Consider the following 25708-nt stretch of genomic DNA (forward strand, 5'->3'; position numbering starts at 1 on the left):
AAGTTGCCTCAATCCTGAGCTTTCTTATGTTTGTTTGGAGACAGAGGCTTGCTCCCCACGGTTTGTAGGTAGAGATTACTGCTCCAGGAAGAAGGCAAAAGAATTCTACCCAATAAGTCCCTGCCTGAACCAGACATGGACTATTCTTGAAATTCTAAGAGCAAGACAAGGGTCCAATGGGGACACATCAGAAATTGAGGCATTTTTATTGACTAATCTCTCCAGCAGCCTGTTTCTTTGGGATGTATTTTTAAGACCTTTGGGAGAAATTTCTCTTCATCATGTCCCCTCTCATCTGAGAGACATCTTTGGTCAGCCCAACTGCTTTTACATTTATGACAAAGTAAATTAACATGATGTGTAAGAAAATTGGTGATAGGTAATAGCTGAAGTTCTTTTTGTCTCCTTCTCCTTTAAATTTCCCAGAGCCTCACCATGTTATCCGTAAACAGGGAGTAATGGTAGTGCTTGTGCCAGGGATGCTGTAAAGATGAAATATGGTCAAGCTTTTTAGGCACAACATTTGGTATGATGTTATGCTTGAAAAATGTTGAGCTATTCTTGTTGTTAGTCAGGGGTTAGAAAAAGTAGTGTCCCTTGTTTGGAGCAGCTTCTTCAAGTTCCCAACTATAGGACATCCCAAATGTTAAATGTGTGTGTCTGCCACCATCCATAACAATTCTGTTGAAATGCAGATTCTGATTCAGAAGGTTGGGGAGACACTGTAAGTCTGAACTTCTGATTAGGGGATGTTGGTGCCACACACCAAGCTCTGAGTGGCTGGCTGAGTGTCTTAAAAGACTTGGGGGGTTAGCATACTGATGATTGTGTTTCCCTAAAGTTTTGTGCTCTCTGATCACAGCCATAGGCAACCTACATCCACTACCTTCTAACTAAGAAAAGCTGCAGTGTCTCCAATCACTTCCTACTAGTATCCCCAAATCTGATTCCAACTGTACCCACCATATTCTACCATTTTAATCCTGCAATGGTTAAATACATAGGCACCCATCCTTCCAAGGAAGTTTCGCTTAGAGCTGAGCAAGGGGAGATAGGGTCACATCTCTTTCTAAAATCTGCTCCTGGGTTTCCTATGGCCCTTGGACATATGGCCAGGCACTTGTTTTCATTGCTGCTAAATGGCTTGTAAAGCAATTGCTGGAGGGAACACTGCTACAACAAGCCAGAGGGACAGAAGAACTCATGAGCCAATGTTATCTTTGCTGAGCACCACAGCTATTCCAATTCCTTCCTTCTCTCTGCTGGACAGTGACAGATGGCTTCCACATGGTTTGACCTACTGTTCAGCCAGACCTGACCATAGAGTCATCCATCAGCTGCCCTGTTTAGCTCCCCAGAGGGCATCCTACAATTTGTGAGAGGCACAAGTTGGAGGTTTCCTTCAGGACTCATTACATCTTAGAGAGCTGTTTTGGTTAAGTCTCAAACAGACAGCTCTTACTCCAGATGTTACTGTCCCTGTGTCCATATGTTTTGAGGTGGGATCAGCAGGTTTACATGGTAACATTAAACTAATTAATCATAAGTTGATACTTTAACAGCGTCAGGACCCTAAGTGGGTCCTTGACTAGTGAAGAGGTTAGTAATACATATGGTTTTATTAAGTCAGAGAAAGGAGATGAGGTTGAGCTTTTTTCCATTGCTTTGGCATAGTCTCTGTTTTCTTACTGATATTGAATGTTACTTGCAAAGCCTCTGAAAGCTATATGGGAAAATTTCCAAATGGATCTCCTCATGGTTCTCTTTGAGTGTGACAACATAAAAATGTAATATGAGCTGCAGGGCATGATGGCAGTAACAGAGGGGTTAGGCGGAATAGGAATGAAGAAGCCTGGGTTCTGTCCCCTTCTGTCATTTTCTCTGTGACTTAAAGCATGTCACTTGATGAATCAAACCATATTTTAAGTACTTAATGGATTCAAGAAATGCCTGAGTTGCTTTTAGCTATAAAATGAGATTGTCAGATGATCATGGCATCTAAAAACCTTTCTTTTTTTTTTTTTTGCTTCTCCTTAGAAAAGCAGAATTTGATCATTACAACATACCTCTTTAACTGTGTATAAGTTGTACTTTATTTTGTTTTGTTTTTATAGAAAAGCTTTACCAGCGTCAAAAGGGATTTGGAAAACTTAGGTATTTATAGCTTTGATAGGGTGCAACCTGGAAAATTCTATTAAAGCTATGTTAAAAGTTTTAAATTAAAATTAAAAATATCAAATCTATTAAAAATACCCAGGAACACTTACCATTATTTATAGAGGGGAAGAAAGGAACTCAAGTAACCTTTGTGCCTCAATAACAGGATTGCCTTGGATAAAAATAGGAGATTGAACATAAATTCCCCTAGCTCATCGCTGTCGCCATAGACATCTGATGTTTTCTTTATAAATTCAGTGAGAATTTAACACTGTCCTTATATAGTTTTTAAAAACGCTGTTCATACTGCTTTTTAAAAAGATAAAAAACAACATTTTTAACTCTTTTCTTTGTGCCAGAGAATAAAGATGAGAAAAAGACCCTAAAGAAGTTTCCACTACTTTGCATACTTTATACAAAATAAACATTCGGTAGCCGACAACATGGATATACCTCTCTGTTCTCTTCAGCTCTTTAGTTTTCTTGTGAGCTGAAAGATATTGCTGAATTTGGTGGCCTTTGGCCTATTGTTGACTTGGCCAAACGCCATTGAAGAGTCAGTGTCTAGATGGTTTAGGAGAGTGGTCTGTGACTAGAAAGCTTCACCTTGTGTGATGATCTGACAGACCCATCAGAATTATCCCAGTCATTGCAATGGTTCAAAAGCTGTGGCACCTTGTTTCCTAGCATGAAGTTGAGAGACCAATGCCCAGGACTCATTCTGTGCAGGAATAGCACAGCTCTCTGGTGACCTCTCTCTGTCTTGCTGCATGTGAAGACAAGTCTCATGGTCCCTAGACCACACAGTGCAGAGAGTCCCCACACTCATCCTGTGGAGGAGACCTCTGTGCCCTTTGGCAGCACAGTGCATGATGAGCGGAAGGATCTGTCTCCTTATGTGGAGACCAGATGTTTCCACTCCTGAATGCCTTGAGTGTGGCTCCATGGAGGCACCTAGAGAAGTCTGCTGCAACAGAACAGTACAGAAGGACCCAAGTCCAAAGAGTAGGACTCAAAAGGAATGCCTCCAGTCTCTTTGGATCAAAGAAAAAACTGCAGAACTACTCAAGACCTGAGTCCCTCACCTCCTGGGGCTGGAGTGTTTGCCTGCTGAGGGTGTGTTGTGGATGTGTAGGGCATGGCTTTGTGAAGTAGCCAAGGCAGTTTTGGCAGCTGTAAGACAGGGACATACATGGCAGATAACTGGAGAAAGGGACTATTCCAAACTAGTAGGGGCCTTTGTGGCATGTGCCATGTGAAATGCAACAGAACTTTGCATCACTTATTTTGTAACTCTTGAAATAACTGAATTTTCATTTTCTGACACTTTGCACTAACAGGCTTGCACAACCTGGGGAGCCTTACTAGTCTGCTAGAACTAGATGCAGAAAAAGATGTGACATTCGTTGCACAGTTGGTTGAATTCCAGACAACTGGGTGCATTATATTATCTTGTGTAACCCACAGAGTTTTGATTCAAAGTGGGGATCAATGACCACAGGAGAGTACAGTTCACCCCAGCTTTTAAGAGTGAAGTTATGGGATTCAAATAATACACAAAGTTGGCAATTGTCTTCTCTTAAATATTCCCTTGATCCACAGCTTAATGCTTCCAAAGCAGTAGCATGCATCAAATAATTATTTCTAGGAGAACCACCATCTCTTTCAGAATCTACCACAAAAGCAACCTCATGCAAAGGAAAATTTATAGTCAAAAAATTATCATTATCTGTCAAGCAATTTTACATTTAGTCATAAGTTGAGACCAGATTCAAAGTGGGAGCCTTTTTGGACAGAACTGAAAACTTTCATAAAAATTCTGCCAAGTTCTTTTTGCAGAATGACTCTGCTCAATTGATTTAAACACAGCAGTAGACAAGACCTCAGGAAAAGGGGCCCTTGGTTTTGTGGTCACCAATGAATGAATCCGGAATGAAGCAAGAAAATATGAAATTTTTGTTGGTAGCAAAAGTGAGGACATGGTATCAATATGCAGAATTGTTTAGTAAGTGAGGTTTTGCTGGAATTTGTTACTTTGTTCCCATTTGTGACCCTAAAAAAGGGAGAAGAAGCTTTGAGGGGGCGTGGGATGGGGTGAGTAACACAACAAGCTGTGCCACAGGCTCATTGCATTTCTGAGGGTTGAGCAATTCACATCATCACTGTACCATAGTTTGAACAGTGATGATAATAGTAGCACTGTGTATAAGAAGGTTTAAATTGAATAAAACCATTTGAAGGAAGGGTTTTAAGAAAGTATTTGTTGAATCAAAATTATTGGGCACAGTACTACCTTCTAGTAAGCAAAGCTGTTAGTCTGAGTGACTCAGCTCAAGGAATGGAACTAAAGTGGAGAGGGGGAGAAAGGGTCTTGGTACCTGGAGCCAGGGTGTCTGAGGTGTCCAGCTCCAGTGTTGGCTGTGAGACTACAGAGCCATAGGCACAGCTGAGCTATGTGTGACTCAGGAATGGTTATTACTCCTTTCCTAGAACCAGTGCTGCTCACTCAGAAATGGAAAGTCTGAGGGCATTTAATTCAACTTTCTCATTTTACAGGTGAGGAAACAGGTACAGAACAATCAAATGACATCCTAAGTGAGTGTCAGAGCTGGAACCAGAGCTCTTGTGTCCTAACTGTTGCCCAGTGACTTAGATGTCTGTGGTTGACTGATAGATTCTCAGATGGAAAGGCATTTAAGGTTGTCTGGAAGAATGGTAGAGCCAGGCATATGGGAGAGGGTGGATGGGGCAGCTGGTGGGAAGTGGAAAAGCTATAAACAGCCAAAATACTATTCATGCTGGCCGAGTCCCCAGGACAAGCATGACTCCCAAATGTTCCTTAGGAAAGGCATTTAATAGTCACAAATGGACTGACCAAAGTTACAAAATATCAGTACAACTTGCCTAATAACCAAGTACCCCAAATTTTCAGACTCTTAAAAATGAATCATTTTTTAAGAGAAAAAAGGGAAAAGCAGAAGAGAAGAAATCAAACCCCAAATACTCAAAGCAGCCAGGCCTGGGTCAGGCCAAAGCTGAAGCAGGGCTCTGGGAACATAATTGCAGTCTCCCAGGTGAGTGGCAAGGGACTCAGTTACCTGAGCCATCACTGCTGCCTCCCATGGTATACATTAGCAAATCAGGGGCCAGAGGTAGGGATCAAAACCAAGAACTGTTATGTGGGATGCTGACGTCTTAACCAGTAGGCTGAAGTGCTTACCCATATCCAGACTCTTAATCTAGCTTTGTCTTTTACCTCTTTCCTTTTATACTATTGAATACCTTCCCTGACATTCCTCCCTTATTTGGTTTGTGGTGACACTGTACCCTGGGAACAACTACAGTTTAGAATCTCTTTGCTCATTTCTCTCAGTTCTGGGGGAAAGGAAAATGGGAAAGATGATGATGGACTTGGGCGGTGTGACTTGCCCCAGTGGGTTGATATTCTGCAAAAGAGGCCTTCAGAAGAACAAAGAGAAAGTTCATGAGTCAACATTGCATTTATCCCTCTATTGTGAGGAATGCTGCCTTTACCTCTTTTGTGAAGCCGTCATTTGTTAGTAAGATGGCTCTCTGCCCACTGATAAGAAAACATAAAAGCATTTACTTTGCTAATCTCTAGAATGTGAAATGAAAACTGTGGTCTTTTTTTCTTGTTTGTTTTTATTTTTCTTCTGTGATCCTGGGCTTAAGGATTGAAGGAGACCTTGGAAGACTGCCAGAACCCACCTCCTTAAGCAGGAAGCCCCCTCCGAACCTCCCTACTTGTGGCTCAGACCCTCCCTCCGAATCCCCACAGCGAGTGGCTTCTACCTCTTCAGAAGCACTTACTCCATTTTGCTTTAAATTATAGTTATTTGAGGACTTGTCTTAAGTCTCAGCTGTGAACCCCTGAGGGCAAAGGAGTGGGTGGGCAGGATTCCTGTCTCCTTTCTCTTTGATCTCCCAAAGCCCCCAACACAGAGCCTGGCCCACTCTCCATAAATATTTGAATGAGTGACAAGCTGTTAATGTCTTCAGAGGCAGCCACAGTGGGACATCTCTAATAGCTGGAACATTTTTCCTAAAAGTAAGCAGAAAATACCTCCCTGTGTTCCCTGGGCAGGAGAAGTAAACAGTGCTGACAAAGAGCTGGGCATCCATAGGATGTACCTGGTGCTAGGGCAGTGCCCTGCTTCTGCTGCTTTTCTTGCATCTCAGAGCCTTTCTTAAAGGCTGGAAAAGTGGACATCCTAGATAGAGCTGAATACACTGAGGGCAGGGAGGGTTGCAGATCCAAAACTTAGTATCCAGTTTAAGAGCAGAGTTCTATCAGACATTGTCAATGCCCCAACTGGAACCCCTCAGCCTACCTGTGGTGTTATCTGCAGATGATTGTTAGTCAGACTGACAGCTTCCTGTTTCTCTCTCGCATGCTCTCTCTTTGGCCTTGGTAGTGTAACTTGGCCTTTGTGTGGGTCAGGCTGCAAATGCCAAGCATTTACCCTCAGGGAGAGTTTCAACCAAAGAACACTGAGACTTAGTGCATAAGTAGCCCAGATTCCTCACCTCTCCATAGGACAGTCTGAAGATGTGTTTGTATCAGTTTGAGAAGGTGTCAGGAAGGACTGAACCCCAGCTTCTCATAGCACTAACCCCCTATCAACACATCCTTGCTTCATTTCCTTCCATTTCCTCTGACTTCTCTTTTCCCCACTCTGCTACCTGGGAACCTGTCCAAATTAACTCTGCCTCAAATACTTGTCTCAAGGTCAGCTTCAGGGAGAACTCAAATGAAGCCAGTGACATGAAGAATGGATTTTGGGTGGGGGGATCTCAGTGTTGTTCCCTTCAAAGGTAAGACTCTTAAAATTAATACATGATTATCTCCTCTTTTACTGTATTTTAAAAAATTTAATTGGAAAGGCAGATTTACAGAGAGAAGGGGAGACAGAGAAAAGGCTATTTTTTCTGCCGATTCACTCCTCAATGGCCACAACAGCTCGAATTGAGCTGAGCTGAAGCCAAGAGCTAGGAGTTTCTTTCAGTTCTCCCATGTGTATGCAGGGTTTGGGCCATCCTCTACTGACTTTCCAGGCCACAAGCAGGGAGCTGGATGGGAAGTAGAGCAGCAGGACATGAACTAGCACTCATATGGGAATGCCAGTGCTTGCATGTAGAAGATTAACCCATTAAGCCACCAGACTGGCCTCCCTTTTTATATCTTTTCCTCTATTTCCTTTTTTTTTCTATTATTATTATTATTATTATTATTATTATATGATACAGTTCTTCTGGGACTTCCCTCATTCCCTTTCCCAAATCTCTTCCCCGCACACATTGATTTCCCTTGTATTATTACAGTAGTATAGTTCTTCATAAATAGTCATAAGTCCATTATTGCAGGATTGTACAATGGCAGAGAATCCAGTGTAAGATTCGTCGACCATCAACTGAATAAAGAAAAAGAATTTAGATGGCCTTTATTTCAGGGAATCATGGTCACATGCTTTATTTCCCCTTGCAGTGGAGAGGCAGACATGTAAGAAGAATCTGCAAAGGAAACAAAAAGTCAGAAAGAGACATGTGCAGGAGTTTTAAACTTCCCTTGACGTGGAAGCTGGAATGGCAGTCACTTCAGCCCTTCATTAGTGGGGGAGATATTGGTTTGTGTCTGTCATTGGTGCAGCTGTGATTTCACTGCCTCAGGGGTCCACCAGAATTCTATCACCCATTCCGGGTTGCAGCCTGGAACCAGGCATGAAACAAGCTCCACCCTCCTTTGGTTACTGTGGCAACCATCATCCAGCATCCTATTGTCAAGGTATATTTAATAGTTTCATTGGGAGTTCATCTTTGATCTGGAAGTACAGATGCATACTGCATTGTATTCTTACATCTGGATGTGATAGTCTCCATTACGCAGTTATTATATATCCCATTAAATGATAAGTCACAAAATAAAATCAACAACAGGAAGAACTTTAACCTGCTATCAAATGACTAATGTGTCACTGAATAAAAAAGAAAAGCAAAAACCTTCTTGAAGAAATGATGCTACTGTATCACCTTTGCATCTATGAAGAATTTAATATGAGAAAAAAAAACTTTTGAAGAAAATAAAATAAAAACAGAAACATGAAAATCCATGAGGTATAGTTTCCACTTTGTTGGTGAGATGTGTCTCCTATAGGCAACAGATAGATAGATTTTGTTTTTGATCCAGTACACTAATCTATGATGTTTGATTGATTGGTTTAAGATATTTACATTAAGGGTTAATATGAATAGGTCGTAATTGGGTCCTGCCATTTTAGCAATGGGTTGTTCATTATTTGATTTTGGTCTTCTCTTGTTTTACTGGGATGTTCTTCACATTTGCCTTTGGTTTTGGTGAATGCTGTCACTTTTCTCTGTCAAGAGAACATCTTGAAGGATCATTTCTGAGGCAGGTACAGAAGGGGCATATTGTTTGAACTTATCTTTATTGTGAAAGAATTTTAATTTATTTTCAAAGACAGAGGAAAGCTTTACTGGGTACATTATTCTGGGCTGACATTTTTTTCCTCTGAGAATCTGAAATATGTCACTGTATTCTCTTCTTGCCTATAGCGTTTCCTGTGAGAGGTCTCCTGTGAATTTAATTGCCATTCCTCTATATGTCAATTGACTTTTTTCACAAGCACATTTGAGGATCTTTTCCGTATGTTCAACTGTAGAGAGTTTGATTATCATGTATCATGGTGAAGATTGCTTTTGGTCAAGTCTGTTGGGAGTTCTGTGCCCCTCCTGGATGTTGTTTCCCAATTCTTTCTCTAGATTAGGAAATTTTTCCCTTACTAACTCATTAAATACATTTTAAAATCCAGCTTCTCTTTCTGCACCTTCTGGAGTTCTCATAACTCTTACATTTGGCCTTTTAATAGTGTCTCTTAATTCTTGAATACTTTCCTTAGTTTGACTCAGTTCCTCTTCCAGCTTTTTGATTGTTTCTCCATTGTGGCAAGGAATATCTTCCAGTTCTGAGATGCTTTCTTCTGCCTCATTCATTTTATTATGGAGACTTTCCACTGAATTTATATTTGCTCTATTGTGTCCTTCATTTCCAGTAATTCTGCTTGATTTTGTTTCAGTGTTGCTATTTCCTGTGTGACGTATTCCTTAAATTTCTTGAACTTCTGTATGTGCTTGTTGTTGATGAGCTTTATAATGAGTTTTGTTAATTCTGTATTCCCCATTTCCTTGATATATTCTTCAGTTAACTGAGGTTGGCAAAGGCTTTTTGCTCCTTTGAAGGGAGATTTCAGTAATATTCATTGTGTCTCTGCCTCTTCTTTTGTTCTTCATTGTACTTTTGGTTAGCAGATTCTTCTCCTTAGGGCAGATTTCTAAACTGTGTTACCCACAGACCTACAGTTTGATTTTATTTATTGTGGTACGCAGTTCTTTGTTCACAGTTGCTTGTGTCACTTCTTCCAGCAAGTTTCAGTTCTGATTCTTATATTAGGCTTCAACCATAGTCTGCATAGTGCAGCTCCTGGCTCACCACTCTCTACTTCCTGTGATCCCATGCTTTGCTTCACTGTTATCTGTACAACCTTTCTCTACTTGCAGCTTGAGAAGCCCACAGTAAGGGAGACAGCAGGTGTCCTAAATAACTAACTCGTCGGTGGTGCTGGTCTTGCCGGAACCTGCTAGCTGTTAGGTCTGAGGGCCACCTGGACCTATTTTGAATCATAGGACGCCAAAGTCAGTGTTGTTTTCCCTGAGAAATCAATGCAGTGCACTAAGCTAAAATGAATTCACTCCCAGCTAAGAGCATGTACAGCTCACTATTATACCTCCAGTTTCAAAGCCTTTGCCACTCTGTACAAAATAGCACCTGATGTGCCACTCATGTAGTTCTTGATCTGCTGGCCATTGGGTCTGGGGGATTCCTAGACCTATTATGGGTAGAACCTATAGGATGTCATATTGGTGCAATGTACTGAGCTAGAAATCAATTTGCTCCCAGCTTAGTGCATGCACAATCCTGTTCCACAGCCTTTGCCTCTCTACCCAAAATGGTGCCCAATTCAGCACTGGTGGGGATCTGAGCTGTGAAATCCACCCTGTTTCTGCACCACCTTTTTGGATTATACTACCTTCTCTCTGCTCCTGGTTGAATCAAACCAGTAGGACAGGAAGTTTTTTGCCTGGTTCACCTTCTGAGCTCCTGGTGAACTCCCATTCACACCTGGCTGCTCGTGGAGTTCAGATCGTTGCTCACTGACTGCCACTGGGATATCTGGTGACTGCAACAACACACTGATGCTCTGCTGCTTTCCCGTGCCCATCAGTCTCCAGGTGCCTCTCTGCTGTTGGCCTGTCCTCCCTTATTTTGTGGAATATTCCCTCTCTGCTTCACTCTGGCTAATGTTTCTCTGGCTGTTTAAACGTATCCTTACCCTATTCTACCATCTTTATTTTCTTTTCCTCTATTTCTAAGTGCGGGGTTGTGACCCCCCTCCACCCATTCTATAAATAGAACGTAAGCTTGAACAGAGTCTGGGTCCTAACTCAGAAAATAAGGCTACTAATGAGACTGAGATTTTTGAAGGATAGTTGTTTTGCATGAAAATGGTCAGTAATAGTCTAGCTCTGTTAAGGAAATGCATTCTGTCAGGAAGGTCTCCAGCCAGGCTAAATACAGAGATGATGCCTGCAGGTCATTAAGCCTCGGGATGGATTTGTGTTCTAATACTTCACTTAGCCTTTTAAACTTCCACAGAGACCTTTCAATCTAGGGGAGACCTTATCAGGCTGGCCCAACTTTGGACTGGAAGTGCATGAAGGTTGGACACAGCCAAGATGAATGGGACCATCATGCAAACTGGAGAGGCAAATAAAGAATCTTCATTTAATCTACCCTGTATTAATGAGCTACACCTGAGCTAATAGAACCTGGAGAAATGCTGTAGCTGAAGGATTTGTGTTGCCATGTGAGATTTGTAATAAAGACAGGGCATGCACATAACCTGCCTCCCCAGTCCTTCCTCAGACAGACTCTGTAGGATTCAGAAGGCACCCCGTGGTTGCTGCAGTATTACTTGATTGTTTTGACACCTGAGACAATTAACAGGAGGTAGCTGTTAAAAATAACCATCATCACTGCCGCCTTACGTTTGTGGGGTTTGTTGTTTGTCTTGTTTCTTCCTGGAGGGATTTTTTTGCTGGCCTAGTAGGAAACAACACGCATGTTCATGAATTTTTAATTGACAAGGAAAGATGGAAATGAACATGATCAGCAAAAGATGAAAGCAGACAGAGGGGGCAAGGAAGCTCCCACTGATGCTTGCTGGGATTAGGTGGAGGAATGTACCTAACTCACATGGAGAGAAGAAGGGCGCCATAGGCTTTATCTTTAGCATGGAGAAATGGTGGGGTTAATGCTTACCCTCTGTCTGGGTAAGCCTGACAATGACCAATGCTACAGCTCTTTCGGCATGGGAAAGGCAAGTGGGAGGGTGGAGGGACTTTGTCTCCTGACAGAAAGATGTGGGATGATTATCTCCTTTTCCCTCTTGGATGAGCACTCGTGCCCCTTACAGTGGCTGCAATGCCCTGCTGTCCACTGAACAAAACAGACATCATTGCCCCCTCTGTCTCAAGCCCTAGTCTAAGCCATTGTTTGTTTTAAAAAGATTTAAAGATATATATATAAGATTTATTTATTTTTATTGGAAAAGCAGATGTACAGAGAGGAGGAGAAACAGAGAGGAAGATCTTCATCCAATGGTTCACTCCCCAAGCGACCCCAACGGCTGGAACTGAGCCAATCCAAAGCCAGGAGCCAGGAGCTCTTCCAGGTCTCTCACGCAGGTGCAGGGTTCCAAAGCTTTGGCCCATCCTCAACTGCTTTCCCAGGCCACAAGCAGGGAGCTGGATGGGAAGCAGGGCTGCCAGAATTAGAATGAGCACCCATATGAGATCCTGGCGCGTTCAAGGCAAGCACTTTAACCACTACGTTATTGTGCTGGGCCCTATTTATATTTTTGAAAGGAAGGGTTATGGAAATAGAGGAAGAGATAAAGGAGGAGAGATAGACAAAGATCTTCATCCACTAATTCAGTCTCATATGGCCACCATAATAGAGGTAGGCCAAGCCAAAGCCAGAAGCCACAAATTCCATCCAGGTTCCCGCATAGGTAGCAGGGATCAGTGTGCTTGGGCTGTCTTCTCTTTCCTTCCCAGACTCATTAGGTAAAAGCAGAGCAGCCAGGACCACCATTCCAGTGTGAATCCTGCATCGCATGTAGCAGTTTAGCCTGCAGTGCCTCATCCCCAGCTGGGGCCATTGCTTCCAAAGAGTGCTCTTGGAAGTAGTGCTGTCCCCCTCCGGGATACCTTCCTAAAGATGCTTTCTAGGAATTCCATGTGCAGTGGCTTCATCAATACTTGGTCCAAGGGGTGGGTGTGGTGACACCTTTGTAAGATAATGCTCGGGACACCAAGTTCTCTGCTCTGCTCTTGTTTCAACTTCCTACTCTGCATACCTTAGGAAGCAGCAGGTGATGACGCTCTCACATTCTTTTTGCCTGTCACTCTGCCTTTCCAATAAACAATTGATGCAAAAATCCATGCTTGCTCGCACAATGCAAAGTCTCACTACTTTTCCATATTGTCTGTCAACATTTTGTGTTGTAGATAACAGTAAACCTTAGCTTGCACTGAGGACATGTTCCAGCCTCTCCCAAACTTTTGTTCTGGATAGTCCCCTACCCCAAATATCTGGCCCCAAATGAATGCCTTTTCAATCTGTCACACTAAGCACTTGCTCTCCTTTGCTTCCTAGAATGCCTATGTCAACATCAACCGCATCATGTCCGTGGCTTCCCGCCTCTCTGAGGCTGGCCATTACGCCTCTCAGCAGATCAAGCAGATCTCCACGCAGCTGGACCAGGAGTGGAAGAGCTTTGCTGCTGCTTTGGATGAGCGCAGCACCATCCTCGCCATGTCGGCAGTGTTCCACCAGAAAGCCGAGCAGGTGAGCCTCTGTTGTGGCTGCAGGTAGGAGGAGGGCATGGGGCTGGAGCCAGTTGGGAGCACACTGTCTACACAGAGCACCCTCTGTCTTGGTAAAGCACCAAGGACAGTGCTCAAAAAATAGTCTCCTAGTATACAAAAGTCAGTCATTGATTCAACAAAGGCTGATGAACAAGTGATGTTTTGACATCTTCAGGTGTTTTCTACTTTCATTTTACTACTTAACACAAAAGAAATTATCAACCAGGGTTTATGTCAAAACTGCCTACTTCTCATTTTTAACCTTTACGAGAGTTCAAGGAAAGCATCCTGTGAGACTCAGTTGGCTGTATACTACGCTTTGTGTCACATACCCTTTATGTCAGTAAAATTTTAAATGCATTTGGGTCTCTGTAGGCTGTATCTACCTGTACACAACACACAGTCATATATATGTTAATTCATGTATGCACACGCACACATATATACAGACATATATGTGGCTGTTAAAACTTTGTTGGTATACCAATTCTGACATCAGATAACCTGTAGCACTGTGGTTTCATACCTTGTGTGTGTGATATTAGAGCCAAACCTCCAAATTTCATTCTTTGTAACATGTTTAAGTAACTCCACATGTTGTTTTCCTAACTGCCTCTCTTACCCACTAGTCCTAAGTTCCCTGTTCCTTGGTAAAATAATAGGGTAAAAAAAAAAATAACAATAATTGAAAGAAGCCTAGGTTTTGAAGCCAGACACATGAGTTCTATTCTTAGCTCTATCATTCATTAACTTCAGCAAGTCACCTCATCATTTTGAGCTTGTTTCCTCATCACTAGTGTAAAAGTAATCATAAACGTCACAGGGCTGTTATAAGAATGAAACGCTAGAGGTGGAGCACAGAGGTGCTATGTGCTTAACCAGTGGAATATTTACTCAATACGCTGTCTTGATGTCTTTTATTCTTTCTGCCTGTGTTTGGTTCTACTTAACATTTTCTACTTGACAATTAATAATTGAGCCACACAGATCAACCATAGCCCCACACTAACCCTTTGCGGATACTTTTTGAGATTGGTGATAGTGACAGATTCTCTCTCTCCCTCTTTCTCTCTCTCTCTTTTGAAAGAGAACCCTTATCCCTTAGTTTATTCAATTTAGCTCTCCCACATGTATGGCAGGAAGTCAGTTCCTTGAGTCATCACTGTGGAGACTCCCAGGATCTGCATTAGTAGGGGTTGGTGTTGAATCTGGTCACTGCAGTGTGAGATGTGGATAGCTTACCTCCCAGGCTAAATGCCTGCCCTGGTTCTTTCTTCGGATGATAAAATTGTTGAATCTCCTCTTTTCACTTCAACCCCTGTCATCTGCACATTTTATTCAAGGTTTATATATGTTGGCACAAAAGCCTCAGTGCTTCTCTCTGTAACTCCGGTTTCCTTTCCTTGAGCTCACCACTTTGTGGGATCTGTGATAAGACTCCTATTAAAGAATTATCTTTAAAAAATCCCAAGGGTCTGGAAGATGTGCTCCCTCAACCATAGATACGAGAAAGTCAAGTTGTTCCCCTTTTCTTTGGTAAAATAGTGGGTGCTAAAGTAAAGAAGCTTCTGGAATGTGAGCAAGTGTGTGCACTCTGATGCTAGGTGACACATGGCACTCTTCCAAAGCTCCTGGGAGATGACCTCATGTGTTGTGAAAAACAAACAAACAAAAACCACTCAGAATAAAGTCAAAACAGCCAAGAGGCATGGACTGCTGACAGTGAGTACAACAAACCACCAAACAGCTACAGAAGACAACTCAATACCAGAACTCAGAGTAGCTGGAGGAGTTAATCTTTATTTGATGTTTCCTGACTAAGATTGGTTTGGATCAGAAGCAATTTTATTTGTATCTGTTTTTTAATGTGATTTCTTTAGGTATTAGCAGTCCTTCAGGAGACTCATAAACCATGTTTTCTTTTAGCTAGAAGAACAAAATACTGATTGAGGGCTATTCTTTTGCATTTATTTAGTCAGCTCTTTATTGCCCTCCTATGGGCTATTCTCAGGAATTGGATAAAAAGGTGGTCAGGCCATTAATTTAAATGGAGCAGGGTACCAGGCAAGAGGAATCACGGATAGACCATTCCAGACTGTTAGGTGAAGAATGATTTGCATTTTACAGGTGTGTTTTTCCACTCAGTAAATCTGAATGATTTCAGATCACTCAAACCTTTATGCATGGAGAATCACAGTCTTCCACAGCTGTTACTTTTAATTTTTAAATTATTTACTGTATGTCAAGGTCTGTATTTACATAGCTCATCCCAGAAGCCAGTGCCACAGGCCACACAGCTGTCTGTCCCTTTTTGCTGCCCCTCCCTGCTGCCACCTCCCTGGATTTAGTGGGAGTCCTGGTGAGACCTGACCTCGGTTCTCTATGGGAATGGTCTCAGGTTGCCTGGGGCCCTTTACTCCTCTTCACAGTTCAGTGTACACATTGTAAAGCACAGGTGGAAACAGCTCATGTGTTAGAGCAGCCCTAACATATGCCTATGAGTGTGATGGACAGGCAGCAAGCTTTAGAGCATCCATGGGATGGGTTGAGTTGTTTCCATTCTATAGTTCAGCATGCATACGTGAGTGGGTGCAACCTGCCCAAAATCAGACAGCTTCCTCTGTCCCCAACCTCAGAAATTCCAGATGATGACCTTTGTGAAAACTATACTTCCTAAACAGCTACCTGGGTCAGATTCTTGCTGACCATAAGTATATGCATATGTAAAAGAGGGAAGAACTCAATCTTTTGCAGAGGTCTCTGAGGGTTTCCAGAAACCTCCACATGTTTTTCAAAGCTATGTGATCCTTTATAATCCACCCTTTCTTTAGCTGTTGAGCTTCCACTTTGACCCAACCAGCCTCTCTTTCCAGTTCCTGTCAGGAGTGGACGCTTGGTGCAAGATGTGCAGTGAAGGTGGCCTGCCATCTGAGATGCAAGACCTGGAGCTGGCGATCCACCACCATCAGTCCTTATATGAGCAAGTGACCCAGGCCTACACGGAGGTGAGGACTGAGCAGAGCCACCAGGGGCTTGGGACCTGTCTGCATAAGGCTGGGTGGCAAGAGCACTCACCTGCACACTGTGATTGGAAAGGTTTGGAGTGGGCTGTATCTGGGTTGAATTGGGAGGAAGAAAGACTAGCTTAAGCATCTTAAGGAACCTTTGAATTGTAGTGTCTAAACAGAAAGCAGAAAAAAAATGGAACCATTAGAAGCACCACATTCACAAATTCCCTCTCTCTACTTCCCCCCTCTCTGTATCTATCTCTTTCTCTCTGTCACACTCACAGAACACTTGTGCCCACCTACACACTGGCCTCACTCTGTAGATGAGGATCAGACATTCTTCTTGGGAGATGAGTAGAAGGAAGTGCGGCTGTGTGCCTTTATGGAGTTTATCTTTCTGATTTTATGAGTGGACATGCGGCTCATCAAAAATGCAAATTTTCTTGACGATACAGAGAAGACATATAGGCCATAAATAAGTGCCCGGGAGTGACAAGCTGCTGTGGATGTAAAGGGTGAATTAACAGGCTCTTCCAGTAAGAAATGAAACCCAGGGTTGTGGCAGGGTGGGAGGGTGGGGAGTGAGGCAGGACAGCACACTGTGATATTGAATACATAAGGAGGTTGAAGTTTCCTGGCACTCCTCTAGGTGTATCGTGTGGACATGCACACATGAGCAGGCTGACCAACTGGCATAGGTCCTGGTGGGAAGATGATGAAGAAAGGTGAGTGAGGAGGGGGACACACATACACAGCAGACCCATGTCTTTTCCCTAGAGCAAGGTTGGTCAGAGAGGCATTTACCAAAAAGTTTCTGGACCACTTGCCTGAGACACCAAGGGGATGAGAGAATGGTCAGAGAAGCAGATTCTTGAGTTCCTGAACCAAATATTGAGATTGATGTATGTTGAAATCCAAGAACAAATAGATACGAATAGATATGTAAAGGTAAGGGCTTTTGCCTTAGTTCAAATGAAATTTGAGGAGCCAGCTAGCATTGTGGCATAGTGGGAAAGCTGCTTGCAATGCCAGCATGCCACATAGGTGTGCCAGAAGTTCTGGCTGTTCCACTTCTGATCCAATACCCTGGTAATGTCCCTCAGAAAGCAGTGAAAGATGATACAAGTGTTTGGTTCCCTGAATCCACATGGGAGATTAGGATGAAGTTCCTGTTCCTGGCTCCTAACTTTGGCCTGGTCTGGCCCTGACCTTTGCAGTCATCTGGAAAGCAAACTGGTAAATGGATGATCTCTCTTTCCCCGACCCTGATTTTCAAATAAGTGTAAAGAAATCTTAAACAAAGCAACCCAAGTTTGAGTCCTGACTTCTCTGTTTACTTGCTGTGTGACCCAGGGCAAGTTGCTTAACTACCCTAAGCTGTTTCTTCTGTGAAAGGGCCTCCTGTCTCATAGGGTTAAGGTTTATAAAGGTTATGCAATGCACCTGCATCAGTGCCTGATGGTGATGAAGTACCACTAAGCACAGTAGCGTGTAGGAGGCAGAGGGGAAGCCTTTGGGCCAAACATGATCTCACCAGCCCAAATCCAATTGGCTCAAGGCTGTCTCTCTTATAACAAAACTGTGCTTCTGCCCACTGGACAAGAATCTCTAAGTTTACTCCTTGTGAAACTTAAAAATACACTTGTAAGTGAAATTGATATTGTATTTACCTTTGTGAGGTGGCAGTATAATTACACATATAGGCATGCTATTTCCCCCAATTTATTCTCAGGCTCCAGCATTATGGAACTTAGGTCTTCCCTATAAGCTCAATTCAGAGGACAGGGGCTATTCCTGACTTTACAGTTATAGACAGAGGCAGAGGATGGCAACTCAGGTAGATTTGGATTTCTGGGGCTAGACCTTCCATGTCTGTGTTCCCCTTTTCCTTCTCCCCAGCCATGGCAGGGTGCAAAAGTCAGCATTTGCTCATCTCCCAGTATATTATGGTAGTTAGAGATGGCAGAATCAGAGGGAGAAGGGCTGATTTCCTCTCCTACCTCAGCCACACCCCCACCCCAGCACACCTCTTAGCCACACCCACACCCCCTGCCCAAGAGTGTGTCTGTGTCTCCATGAGCAGGACCAGCAGTTCCCTCTGTGTTCCCTTCTGGTGCCTATGCAGGCCACTGTCAGGGCTTGATGGAGGGGTTGGAAGGTACAAGCCCACAAAGGACCCCTCATTCATCCTGGTGGAGATTAAGATGGAAGCAGAGCTGCTTCCCTGCCTTGGTGGTTGGAAAACAAGATGTCAACTTGGAGCCAACTCTGATTTCATGGTTAACCAAATTAATTTGGAGTCCTAAAGTTCTTTTAGATTCCCCAGTCGCCACTTAATTTAGGTTGAGAAAATGCATGTTCTGTCAGGTTCTCTGCTAAGTGCTGCAGGGTCACAAAAGTCAATCCTGCCATGCCACTTTCTAAAATTGTTGGGGCCTTAGTCTGTGCCAGGATTCCAGTGCAGTGACATTCCAGAGGAATGACAGGGATGTCAGCCCCACTACTTCCCCTCTCAGCACGTGGGTGTTGGGAAACCTGGGAGCATACTGGTTTGGATACAATCTGAGGATCCCTGTCTTATTCTACTGCTGAGATGAGGATGTTCTTCTGTTTCAGGAGAAAGAAAAGCAGAAGAACTTTTAAAAAAGATAAATGAAAGGACATGCAAAGGGAATAAAAAAGATGAAAGATAGGAATGATGGAGGAGGATAGGGTACACAGAGACATCTACTGCTACATACTGGGTCCTGTTCTACAGGAGCCCCAGGGGAACTCATTTCATTACCACAGCTCTGAGGGAAGTACCACTGTTTTTCACTGATCCCAGAGCTGGAAATTCAGGTCTGGATAGAGGAAGTTGAGGAAGAAAGAGTGGTAAACGTTGATAAGATTGGTGGCTTGCTCTGTGACGTGACGTTCTGCTGCTTGATCTAGTCCATGAATCAGTCAAAAATGTTCATCAAGTGCTTCCTCTGTGCCAGGTGCTGTTCCAGGCACTATGGAGAGAGCTGTGAACAAGGCAGAGTCCCTGGCCCTTACAAAGCTAAAATCCAGGAGGAGTCATTCCTCTCCTACAGGGTTCCAGGATGGCCAGACCTCCACGGGACTACAGGCAGGCCACTGAGACACTCTGGCCAGAACATTTCTTGGTTGTGACAGGCCTAAGGAGGATTGAGATTCTCAGGTATAATCACACACCCAGGGCAGATCCTCCATGCCCCTTGCTGAGCGCTGCCTGTCTCTCCTCTCATTTGACCCAGGCTTTTTCCTTTCTGTAGGTCAGCCAAGATGGCAAGGCCCTGCTGGACGTGCTACAGCGCCCCCTGAGCCCTGGCAACTCTGAGTCACTCACAGCCACAGCCAACTACTCCAAGGCAGTACATCAGGTACTGGACGTGGTCCATGAGGTGCTGCATCACCAGCGGCGGCTTGAGAGCATCTGGCAACACCGCAAGGTGCGACTCCACCAGCGGCTGCAGCTCTGTGTCTTTCAGCAGGATGTGCAGCAGGTAACTATTCCGCTCTGTTGGCTGCTTCTCAAGACTGAGCTGGAGGCCTCAGCCTGGGCAAGTCTGGATTTCCTCAGGAAAGATGGCAGTTCGGTCCCTAGTTAGTGCCCCACAGTGCAGAAACCTGGATTTGTCACTGGACACTGCTTACCTAAACAATTGGATTGATTAAACAATTGGATTGATTCCACCTTCTTACTATGCAGTGCTGGGAAGGGAGATGCCATCTCACAAACAGCAATGACTTGTAGCCACAGAATGTGGTTTTTTTCCTCTGAGCAGTGAGATTGTTAGGCCATTTGGAAGGGGTTTAGGGTGGTGTGATGGGGCTGTTTGAAGTGAGGGATGATCTTAACTATATGGCTGATTGGACTCCCTAGAGGGTTGGCTTAGTTTTCAGTCAGGGATGATATGGTAGCCTGTCAGAGAGGTTTAAAACATGGGCTACTAATTATTCACTATGTGCTCCTAGACTGGAAGTGATTTTTGGATTTGTCTGACCTTTTTGCATGCCAGTAATGACTTTTTTCTTTATCACAATTCATAAAGACATAAGACAGTCTTACCACACATGTCACTGCAGGTGGATAGCCCCTGCTCTCCTCACCCTCTCCCTGTTTCTGCCTCCCTGGGTATTGCTGGGAGCTTTGCTGGGAGGACTGATGGATTGTTGTAGTGTATGGGGAGCTGCTGGGAGCCAGGGTCTGAGATTAAGACAAGGGTCACCTTCCACCCTCTGAGTGCTGCATGGGAAGCAGGGGATGCTTGTGCTTAAATAACAGTTTTCAGACTTTCCTAGGGCCACTATAATGGCAGGATCACTCACTGTTCTTTTGTGTTGTTGACCAGTTGTTATCCAAAAGTATGGTGCAATGTGCATGGAAGATTGAGAGCTAGCTGTACATGTTTTTCTGAGTGTTCCCTACCCAGATGTTACTAACAGGGCCCCTGGTGCCGGGAGCTTGAGGTGGACAAGCAGGATGAAGGTGTCATCCTTATCATGGAGTGTGACAGCTCAGGGTCTGTACCCATGAGTATCAGGACCTTTAAGGCATTGCCCCATTCTTGGACTGGTCCAACTCCTTCACAATGCCCTCCCAACTGGCTATCTGTTGGGTCATAGAGGGACAGGTACACCTGTCCCAGAACATATGGGCACTGGTGATGTGCCAGCCAGCTCTGTACACATTATGGGGGCTGCCAAGATGGAAAAACAAGCAAATCAGTTAGTTGCTTGCTCCTGCCATCTGGAGCCATCCACATACACGTATCGTGCCCTAACACAGGAGAGCAAGGAGGCTGCCTATGACTGAGACCCAAGGGGTTCCATCCTCCTAGACACAAAAGAAGGAGCTTGACTATTTCTGTGAGCTCTTTGACTCAGATAGATTATGGCAGATGAATGGTCTTGCAGCTTGCACTGCCCCATTGGCATCCTCTTCACTCTCCGACTGTTTTGCTTTATGGCCATGGTGTTAGGATGGGCTCTGGAGAGCTGCCATGGGGCTGGCTGACTGAAGGGCAGTCAGCCAGACTCGACTACTGGGGAAATTGCTGTGATCAGATTTTTCTGAAGCCCCCTTGACATCGAAACTGAAAAAAAAGCAATGAAGTATTCTAAAATGATGCCTGAGGCTATTGTTCAGCCTGGCTCTTAAAAATGAGAGTCCTTCTGAAATTAAGACCCCATCAATTTACCACATGTTTGCACTGTGCAAAAGCAAATGGAAGACTATGAGACGGGGTGGGAGGGGACTTGGGTTTTCCTGGAGAACTGAATTTCCCAGCATGTTTAGCTCCATTGTTCTTGTCAGGATTTGTGACAATGATTCTGCAAGCTTGGTTTCATTTACCTACTGCCCCACTCACTTGCTGCGTTTCTAACACCGGGATGGATGCAAGAAAATCGGTGAGAAAATTAAGGATTCTGACAATGGTCTCAACCACTTACCTGTTGCCAAGACAACCTTTGGTGCTTGAGCTTCAGAAGTGTGCTAACCTTACACCCTTGAGGGCCAGACCAGGGGACAGACTTGATCTCTGATCTTCTGACTCCCCGCCATGCATGAGTCTGTCCTAGTTTTCAGGATCATACTGGACAAGTAATTTCATGCTCCCATAGTTATGTATAAATGTGTGTATATATAACTTCAATAACACTTTCACCTTTGCATTACATTAAAGTTTTAAATTCTGTAGCAGCTCATCTGTTCCAGTACATTCTTGAGAGCAGAAACTACCACTTTTTTTTCTGAGTCCCTTATAGCTCCTGGCTGTATCTGGCAGGAAACTAGGTCTTGTTCTTTACATTTATTGAAATGGGCTGAAATTAACTGACACTCCCCCACGTTTGTACTTTAATGAAGGGCATCTCACATCCTCCTCCTCCTCCGTCCATCCAGTATTCACTTTACTGGGGAGTCATTGCAGTATGCCCATGGAGATTGTGATGTGAAAGTTTGGGGCAGCCCAGAGAATGAAAGGGCATGACTTCAGTGTTCATGAAAGCAAAGTTCGGTCTCAACCATGGGCCCAGCATGTACTAAGTACTGGCAAGATGCCTGGCGGTTAGAACACACAAGATGTACATATTTGGAAAAACATGCACGTATGAAAAACCAGAGCACGATAGTCATCGTGCAAGGCAATAACATACTGATCAAATAGTTATAGGATCTGGGGTCTTGAAGGAAGATAGAATTGTTTAAACTATCTAGTCTGGGTCCAAGACCCCCGTGCACATTAAGCACTCATGGGGAGCTTGGTGAAGAAGCAGCAATAACCAGGACAATGAAAATCCTTGGATCCAAGCATGGCCTTGGCATTGAACAGAGTGACTTTGAGTGAATCTCATCACCTCCTGGTGCTCTTGTGTCTACACCTCTAAAACAAGAAGGATAGTAGTAATAATTGTTTCATAGGAGTGAATGAAATACAAGTTCAGTACTTTACACCATGCTGCCTTGCAGATCAATATTGGGGCAGCAATCACAACTTCTTTGAGTGGTGCTTGGGCGCCCCCTGGTGCTTGTGCATTTTGGAGTTCCCACCTTGATAGTTCTCTTTAAAAGCATTAACTGCTCCTTGATTAGGTCAATTTGTTTTATTCAGTGACAAAATCTTAGAACTGTCAAGGTCCTGGAAAGAACATCTGGTCCAAGGTCAGAGACAGAAAGTAACTCTGCCATGACTGCACAGCTGGCTGATGGCAGTGCTAGGACCAGAAGCTGGCTCTCTTGGAAAGAGTACATGAGAGAGGAACTAAGGAAACAGGGACTAGCACGTTCCACCCCAAAGCATGGAGGAGCAGGCAGAGCCAGATGAGAAAAAGACAGCAACCCCTGTTGGGAAGGGACAGCAAGCCAGCCTTTGCCTGTCTGATTCCTTGTTCCATTGCTATTTCAGGGGGAGAGGGAGATTTTTTCCCAAGTGTGAATCTTTTACACTTTAAGGGCCCAAGCCATAGAAAAGCAAAAAGATGTGAACCAAAGATGGACGCCAGTGACAGATTCCATCTGCACCTCTGTAGCCAGAGCTGTGGCCTGTCATCGACTCTATACTTGCCTTCTGTCCTAACCAGAAATCTTTGTGTTTTCCACTGCGCTAAGGGACAATAGCAATAAAGCTTCAGGATAAAACCGACATTGGGGTTCGTTAATTTGAAGAAAGGCACACACCTGATAGGAAACACCTGCCGTACTACTGCAGTAATTTTCAACACTAGTGTATTTCCAGTTAAGTGTAGGACAGTACTTAGCAAAAGCCAGACATACAAAACCAACCCAACACCATCAGGTGGCCTCAACTTTTTATTGTTTCCCCTCCAACTCCTCTGACTTCCCATTTATGTAAGAGTTAATTCTAGGTCCAGATGGACCAGATCATGATCAGAAGAACAAGGTTCCAGCTTTTTCTAGGAGATACATCTTACATTCTATTTTATCTTAAACAGAGAAGCCCCCTGCAGGCCATCCTCTTCTTGACTCCCTGATGCCATCAGATTTTTGCCACAATAAATCATTAAAGTATTTCAGAGTGCTTACTGCAGGCAAAATACTGTGTGAGGAGTATAAATGCCTTTGCCCCTAAGAGCAGACATGTGCACCTAAGGATGCCCTTGTGGCTGGGTTCAGAGCCAAAGCAGCAAAACAGCAATGAGCTAGAGGAATTAAGAGCACACAGCATTCCCTCTGGTGGGTGTGGCATTTGGGCTGGTCCAGGGAGCACAGGTGGGTTTGGGGGGTCCTGAAGAGGAGGTCAGAGCAGAGAGCTCAGTTGTGGGTGGCGCACAAGGAAGATGATGTCTAGGATATGCTTGCTCCTGCTGCTGGTGATGGTGGTGGGAGTTGAGGCTGGAAGGGGATGGCTGTGAGCTAGAAAGCATGAGTGGAGCAGTAAAGTGTTTGAAGCTTCCATGTCTTCTCTTCAAAATTCTACCTTGCTTTTAAGTAGTCCAGACAGGGAAACAGCATGATGGCAGGATTTTTTGGGCTTTGTGAGTTTCCATTATGAATTGATGATAATTAATGTTAATTTTAAGTGAATCTCATCTTCCATCTTTTTTCTGGGGCCTTGTGAGGAAAATTACAGCTTTGACCCTGTCAGCCCTTGCTTGCCAAAGAATGTCTGAAAGGGATTTAGGAGTGATTTTTGTTGTTGTTGTTCACTCCAGGTAATCAATCTTTTACTAGCAGTGCTGACTCTACTCCTTTAATCATACTAAACCAGTTTGGTCATTGTATAATCCAGTTGACAGCTTTGTATAATCAAAAGTGAGTACTTCAAGTTGATCTCTGAATGACTGATTCTAAAAAAAAAAGTGACCAGAATAATGAGAATGTGTCTGGAGACTGTGTCTTTCCATACAAAAGAAGGATTAAAGCCTCAGAGAAAAAACACTTGGGGCATACTCAGCACTCACTTGCATTAGGGAAGGCCCAGGGTGAGAATCATTGTTGAAATTGCAAACAGACTGGTTACTTGGTGGGTTCATTAGAAAGGGGATTTAGACATCAGAAGGGTGGTTAGTACCAACCTTGAGACTCCATTACTTGAAGCAAATGTGTCTCTAAAAATGATGATGTTCATGGGATTTAACATCTTTAAGAGTAAATGTGGTTGAGCATCTAATCCTTTCCCTTATCTTATTTAATCTTCCAACAGGATGAAACAGCTGATAGCTCAGGCCCCATTTTTCTGAAAAGGAAATTGAGGTTTAGAAAAATTAGATTAACTTGCTGAAGGTCACAAAGCTGGTGGCTGATCGGGAAGTCAAGCCAGAGTCCACCTAGCTTGAAGGTCCATGCTCTAGGGTTTGCTGTTATTCCATGGGCATTAGACTGAGCAATGGAAATAAAACACACAACTCCTGGCTTTCAGGGGCTTATATTTTTGTGCTAAAATATCCCTGATCAATGAGTTCTAATAGATCACTTGGTCTCAACTAATCTAAGACTTCCTTAGCATCATTTGGCCAAAGACAACTGTGATGGATCTTCAATCTACCTTCCAATAAAAGCCACAGAGAGTCATAACCAAACACTGTTTTCCTTATGTCCCACTACTCCAAAACTGACCTAGACTCGTGGCTAAGTCCTTGCCTTACAAGTGCTAGGAGACCATATGGGTGCCAGTTCAAGTCCTACCTTCTCCCTGCTTGTGGCCTGGGAACGTTGAGACAGCCCAGAGCCTTGGGACCCTGCACCCATGTGGGAGACCTGAAAGAAACTCCTGGGTCTAAGCTTCGGATCAGCTCAACTCTAGGCATTACAGCCACTGGGAGAGCGAACCAGCAGACAGAACATCTTTGTCTCTCCTTCTCTCTAAAAATTTTCATCTCCAGTAAAAAGAAATAAATCTTTTTTTAAAAGCTGACCTCTACAATTATTTATATCTAAAGCAAATTTCCCTGAAGCAGACACTGTCAATTCTAAATTTTTCACAGACCTAATGATATTAACTCACCATTGTAGATTTGTTCTTTATGGCATGCATGTATCTTGGATAATG

General features: G+C 43.7%; 1 protein-coding gene across 10 annotated transcripts in view; it reads left to right on the forward strand.

Annotated features, from left to right (window-relative positions):
• The window catches only part of KALRN (kalirin RhoGEF kinase), a 660588-nt gene that overhangs the window by 286807 nt on the left and 348073 nt on the right, over positions 1-25708 (forward strand). For all 10 annotated transcript variants that reach the window (XM_041002788.1, XM_041002790.1, XM_041002785.1 and 7 more), the window contains exons 7-9: positions 12971-13162; positions 16056-16187; positions 19469-19699. In XM_041002788.1, the coding sequence (XP_040858722.1) occupies positions 12971-13162; positions 16056-16187; positions 19469-19699 (555 nt within the window). The remainder of the gene's footprint in view (positions 1-12970; positions 13163-16055; positions 16188-19468; positions 19700-25708) is intronic.

This window comes from Ochotona curzoniae, unplaced genomic scaffold, assembly GCF_017591425.1.
Source record: "Ochotona curzoniae isolate NIBS_2020 unplaced genomic scaffold, NIBS_Ocur_1.0 scaffold_2587, whole genome shotgun sequence".
Classification (NCBI taxonomy): domain Eukaryota; kingdom Metazoa; phylum Chordata; class Mammalia; order Lagomorpha; family Ochotonidae; genus Ochotona; species Ochotona curzoniae.